We start from the raw sequence: 7,025 nt of genomic DNA, 5'->3' as shown, positions 1-7,025 counted from the left end.
ATTTACTTTAAGTGTATAGCTTCGTAATTCATAAAGACCTCGATGTTCTTCTGACTTCAAAGCTGATGGGTCCCAGAATGTAAATGCTACCATAACTTGACTACTTCGAGAAGCCACTTGTGTCATAACATCACTCTGATAGTCTTGCCATGTCTAACAAAATTTTGAAGTCCAAAATCTTAAAAATAATTTCTTATACTTTGTCATTTTTCAAGATTTTCCAGACACTATCCATTGTAGCATAACCTCCTTTATAACACCACAAGTGAACTGAATCAAAAACAATCAAAATATAATTATGTTGACAAGTATTACCAGCTTGATCTACCACTGGTCCTATCTCTGTAGTCCAACTACCAACTAATTCAATAGGGACGTCCTCTCGTTTTGACACACCCACTAAGTGCTGAGCACTAGGCAATAAATCAATTTAACTGTTTAACTAAAAGCTTAATACTCACGCTCCTTCCAAATATGTCTTCATATACTCTGGTTTAATATCATGAACTAGTAGAAAAAAATACTGATAACAGTAAAAGAGTAAATACACTCACTTTGCAACTCAAATATCTGAGAAGAGACATCTCCTAATACTTTACTTTGAGATACTTTACGTCCTTCTTTGATTGAGCCCAAAAATGTTCTAACTGAGAGATATCTGTTGGAATATACTAAACGACAACTTCTAACTAGAGCCATATTGAGGCTAAGTGGGGCGTGTTAACTGTTAAGTCATGTGACACTATTCCCTAATAATGGTGGGTGAGTAAATGTATGTTTCTTTATAAATTATAAAAATATTCTTTACAGATTATGAGAGTAAAAGATTTGAAATAGAGCTGAATTTGTTCAATGTCTTGCTAATCCTCACTATCTAAATTGTAAGATATAATGCTGTAACTTTTGTAAATTGCTCCTAGTTTTAGCTCAACGAGGCTATTTCAAAGAGAAGGAATTCATTAATTATCTTAACTATCTCCTCTATTGGAAACAACAGGACTACTGCCATTTTTTAAAGTAAGATAATAATCATTACAACATGAATATAAGGTATGATCTTTAATGTAATAATTTGTAAGTAGTAGATATTTACAGTATTATCTGTTTATTTTATCAATCTCATGTATCCTTGCATTATATACTACAGATATCCACAATGTTTACATTTTCTGGACTTGCTTCAATCAGAATCATTTAGACGTGAATTAGCAAATGTCCAATGTTCCAAGTTTATTGAAGAACAACAATTACTTCATTGGCACTTGTACACAAAAAAAAGAATGCAATTTCAACAAAGTAAATTAATTGATTGTAATATATTAATTTATTGTATTTTATTACAGTGGCACAAAAACAATCTTCTCTTAAATCAACAACAACATAATTAATTTTAATATTGATTATAATAATGAAAATTATAGTGGAATTATGCTGCAATAACTGCGCATGCGCAATTCTGCTGTTGGAGATGTCAGTTACTGGAATATTGAGAAGACAATGGTACATCAGAAATGCTTTTACAAACATAAAGAGATTTTATTCTAATGGAGAAGGGATGCCTTTAACGTTTGCATCACCAACACAGGTAATAATCATCTTGTTCTATTTAATGCTCATTCTTTTAGGCCTTTTATCATGATGTTCATGTTCGTCAAGTTGATGTACCATCAACTACTGGTAGTTTTGGTATTCTGCCTAATCATGTCCCAGCTATTGCAGTCCTTAAACCAGGTCTTGTAAGCGTGTATAATGACGAAACCATTTCTAAATATTTTGGTGAGTTAATTGTTATATTTTGTCCACTTTTAACATCATTCTAGTTAGTAGTGGTTCAGTGACAATTAATGCTGACAGTTCAGTTCAAATATTAGCAGAAGAAGCATATCCATTAGATCAATTTGATTTACAGGTATAATATTATGTAATATAATGTATTGTTTTTTTATAATGTATTGTTTTTCTTTTGTTATTAGTCAGCTCGTCAAGGTTTAGAACAAAGTCAACAAACAGCTTGCTTCAGCTACCACTGATATAAGTAAGGCTGAAGCACAAATTGGTGTTGAGTTATATGAAGCTCTTGTCAAAGCATTAGAAAGTTAACTCTCTTCATTAAACAGTTATAGTATATTATATTATTTCTGGTTCCTAAATGTTCCAGATTTGTTTGACGATTTCATCTTAACTTTAGATCTTGGTACCCTAGAAGATTTATCTCGAGTAGTCTTAATGTTAAATGGTGTAACATCAGATGATCCTAAAATAATTAAAATTAATATTAACTTAATATAAAGGAGATATACCTGTAACAGTGTTTGTAAAAGTAGTTTTGTTATAATCAAATAACTCAATATCTGGTATTTCCTCTGTACGAGGTTTCTTCATTTGTGGACCTGATTCACTACTTAAAGGCATTGGCCTCTTCACTTTAGTAACAGAAATGGGCGTTGCCACATCAATATGCACTTTCTCACTAGTAGTCTCCTTTATAGGTGTGGTTTTCTCTGTTTCTGGTGTTATAAAGCTAACCAAAACTATACACAATTTTCAGTTAACAATACATCTTACTTTTTCTGTAGTATAAGACTGTCATCATATTGTAATGGTGCTACAAACTAAACAAGAATTTTAAAAATATATATATATATATTATCTTACAAGTGATAAAACATTTTTAAATCCTTCTTGAATAATTGCAAGCTTGTCTTGTATTAATGAAGGGCACATTGTAACATTCTAAAAAAGTCATATATTATATATATATATCATTATAGGCATATATGTATATATATATATATATATATATATATATCATTATAGGCATAAATACTTTTAATACAATAGTTGGTTTGTCTTTGTTATTAACAGGTGGTCCAAATGTAGTAATACAATCCTCTTTATTATCAGGGTCATCCTCTACAATTGATGATATCTTACTGCTAGTAGTTGCTACTTCTACCATATTTGTTGATATTTGATCTTCATTCTGTATAACAAATATATTACAACATACACACACATTATTTATCACATACAAGTGTAGATTCTCTTGACATTGTTATAATGCGATGTACTTCATTTTAATTGTTGTCTTAATAAAGTTGGAACAGGATTACAACATGCTAAAATACCTTGACTTTCACGAGGTAATATTTCTGCTAACTATAAGAACATTATAATTTAATTTATATAATTCACATACTTGAAATAACATGTGATTTGGTAAGACATAACCTGTACTCTCATCTTCTTGACAACGCTAATTGCCAACGCCATTCATATAATAACTTCAAACAATACAACTATACAATGGCACAATGATATACTATATAATAACTAATACTTAATACCTGCTGTGAATTTAAAGGTCGCTTAAACTTTTATACAGTTTCAAATAGTCATCTTTGTGAAATGTTGGTTTTCTCATATTGTTTAAGACATATATTTTGACTGGCTTCCATTAATGCCATTATAAGATTGTTATGTTTATTACTACGTCGAATTAACTCATTACGCATACGATCATAAACATATAATAAATAATGAGTATCTTCACGAGCGTACTTTATCATATCTGATGGTAAAGGTCTATATATTATATATAAAATAGACACAATAAATATAATACTACCTTATTCTCCAATCAGCTAGCTGGTAATGTTTATTAACTGTTAGATTACAACAATATTGCAGTAAGAAAGCCAGAGAATAACGTGGTAAATTCAACAGACGACTAGCTTGACCAGTATCAAATAAATTGACAATATAGATACCAAAATCTCGTTGTAACCCATTGAACATCCCAATCAGCTCCATGCATCACCTAATTAAGTGGGTGGAGCTTTAAACATTAAGAAATAATATTCTACCTTCACAATTTAGGATCAGTGAACACTTCATTTAAACAAAACATTTGATGTCTTAAAAGTAAAGTGTCAACAATGTAGTCACATGTTCTAGTAGAAACTTGCATTAAACAGACAAATCCTTGAAATGATCTATAGGAATGTGCCTATACAAATAAAATATGTTTTTATTATATGCTTACTTCTAAATCAACAGCAAATTCATTAACTTGTTTTAATTCTTGAAACATTTCCTGCAGTCCATCTTCTGTAGTTACCATTACAAGAGGAGTATTAGACAACTCACAAGGTTCCTTACAATTAGAACATTAATTACATTATAATTAATTATATTATACTTGTGGCTCTGATAAAAAACAAGCTGGTCACTACGAGGTTGAAAGTTTTTAATCTCATATTGATAAGGATGGAGAAATCTATTATATACAAATGAAATTTATGATATTAATAAGTCTAGGTAAACCTGTCTGGTGACTCCGCCCACTTCTTGGCATTGTCAATTAGTGCTTGTAACGAACAGGGTTTTGAAGTGCCTGAAACACTAAACAACTTTAAAACAAACATTTGTTTATTTTAGCCATACCTGGAGCCAAGGTTTCAAAGCATTTGGTTTATCACGTAATATAGGAATAAAAGGAGAATCACTATTATCAATTATATCTTTAAATTTCAACTGAGGTCGTGGAATATTAGTTTTCCATTGAGGTCCATATCCTTGTAACTATATATAATTAATACAATTATAATTATGATAATTATATTACCTGTTTGTTCCATGATGCTATATTAGGTTCACTTTTACTTGAATCAATAGATAATACATCGGTGTTTAACTCCACTAGCTAGATCCAAAATATGTACTCTATACAAACTAAGCCATTTAAAAATAAATATAATTCTTACCACACGTTCTAATAAATGATCATTAGCTTCAACAAGTGCTTCAAATTGTTCATCAATTTCTTCAGTAGTAGCAATAATATTATGATCACATGATGGCCCATGTGACTTGTACCTGTTCATATTGTAACACTCGACCAATCCTATACAAATATAAATTAGTAATTGAATACTCAAGTAAAGACACACAGCTTGTTTAATCTAGCTCCAACTCGACTACAAAACGTCTTGTAACCTGAAAAACTAGAATAGTATTCAAACTCATCTCCATTAGCTGATGGCAGAGATGAACACTGTTTGGTGGCTTTGACACACATCACTGACTAATTCCCTAGAGTAGTACAATATATATTATTATATATAATATAAAAAATAATAAGTATATATACTTTAGTAAATGAATCCAAACTAGGATGAGACAGAAAACTTTCTTCCATAATGTCCACACACGTGGGGGACTGTTTGTGGTGGGTGTGGCTATACCAAATGGTGTCCTCATTGTCATTGGGTCATGATGGAGCAGGTAGTGATTGTTTTGGTAAGACACTTAATATTGGAGGAAAAGGTCTGCTAGCAGGTAGAGATAATGTGAAAGATGTTATAATGACATAATATAATAGGTGCAATATATGGTACTGTTGAAGGTGTTTTCTACCTCAAGTTCGCAGTTCAACCACACCAATGTTGTTTAAATCTCTTAAAGTTATTTTAGGAAGGAGTGTATTAGGAGGTAAATAGCATTGTTATTTCAAATATGGAATTGTTTATTTGATTATTAGGTTCTATATTAGCCACCTTTGCAGCTGTGTCATGTCTAAGTGCAAAGATCAGAGATAAAAGATGATTATATTAATGGATTTGTAGGAGGTAGTCTAGCTGGCTCTTTATTTGGAGTAGTAGGTATGGAGGATGATTTATGTATGTTATTAATTATCATTAATTATCATTTGTGGTTAGACAAGCTAACCACATTCTATCCTATATGTTCAATTGACTCTTTATGATGACTGGGTGTTGGTCATATTGGTTACTGGAAAAATGTGTTTGTTTAATATGTAGTAACAGATGGTGTTTGGTATCATAGAAGATAGATACTTGTTTGTTGCTATTGTAACAATTAATGAGTAATGGCTCCCATTACATCATTATTGGATCAACATGTTCCTTTTGGCAACACTCTCTATTGATAATCTTTTGTCATTGTTAATAAACAAACTAGTTTGTATGCAAGAAGTTCTACACAAATGAAATACCTCAAATTTTTGTAATAGTGTTATTGTATAGTATAACTATATCATTTTTTATGTAGTACGGAGCATACCACTTGGAATAGGACTAGCTGTTGGTACTGGAGTTACCATGGCAACCATCAAATATTCACACAACTCGTATTTTCCTCCATTACCTACACAACGAGCTACAATCCAAGCACCTGAAGCATGGAAATAATACTGTTGTTATAATAAATAATAGATATTATATAATAAACAGATGTTGTAATAACAGGAATAATGAAACTATACAAATGCAAAGTGTTTGGTTATAAAAAACTTAGTTTAGTCGCTGTCGTTATAGCGTGTAATTTGAGCCAATCGATAATGCGGTGTTCTCTTTGTACTAATAACAGCAACAATATGGCTAATAGTCCAATCAGCTCCTCTAGCTACAGACAAGAAGACAAGTAAGTTCTTTACTATGATTTAGCCACCACTTGCTGCTTGCTCTCTATTGTTTGCAGTCGTTTTTTCCAGAGGATAAAAACTACCTAGAGTTATCTGCAGATGGAAGCAGTACAAAATATTTTATATTGACAGTTCAGAGAAGACATTACTATTAAATGTTTCAATTAATCCATTATCAGTCCTTCTCTAGTTAATGTTAATAGACTGTGTTAATTATACTGGTTATATACAGTCTATAGATAATGAAGTTTATTGGTTCGACAGCTCTCTCTATATGCAATGGAATGTATGGGAGTGACATGTTCCGATAATAAATTCAATTATTTCAATTATTTAGTTTGGGATTACTCTATTTACATAATACTACATATGATATAGCTCCTATCAGTCAAAACTAATTGCCTTAAATGGTCAATGGCCTCATAAACTTATCAACAAAACATTAATAAAATATCAGGGAAATGTTCTACAGGTAATGGTTTCAATAACAATATGCTATCATTAGAACTCTTTCTAGTTAAAACATCTAATGAATATATACTTTTAAAACGACATGAACATGAGTGTTAGAGAAGACAAT

The 7,025-nt window shown here is 30.9% G+C and overlaps 1 protein-coding gene across 1 annotated transcript; it reads left to right on the top strand.

The window, feature by feature from the left end:
* The first annotated feature begins 1,555 nt into the window (after window positions 1-1,555).
* LOC121391918 (ATP synthase subunit delta, mitochondrial-like) lies at window positions 1,556-2,100 on the top strand. The gene is given in 4 exon segments (XM_041523377.1): window positions 1,556-1,585; window positions 1,626-1,776; window positions 1,821-1,909; window positions 1,978-2,100. Coding segments are annotated over 4 exon segments (393 nt in total).
* The last annotated feature ends 4,925 nt before the right edge of the window (window positions 2,101-7,025 follow it).

This window comes from Gigantopelta aegis, unplaced genomic scaffold (assembly GCF_016097555.1).
Source record: "Gigantopelta aegis isolate Gae_Host unplaced genomic scaffold, Gae_host_genome ctg3098_pilon_pilon, whole genome shotgun sequence".
Taxonomy (NCBI): Eukaryota; Metazoa; Mollusca; class Gastropoda; order Neomphalida; family Peltospiridae; genus Gigantopelta; species Gigantopelta aegis.
The sequence above is the reverse complement of the archived record's forward strand: the minus strand, read 5'-3'. Positions and strand labels throughout refer to the sequence as shown.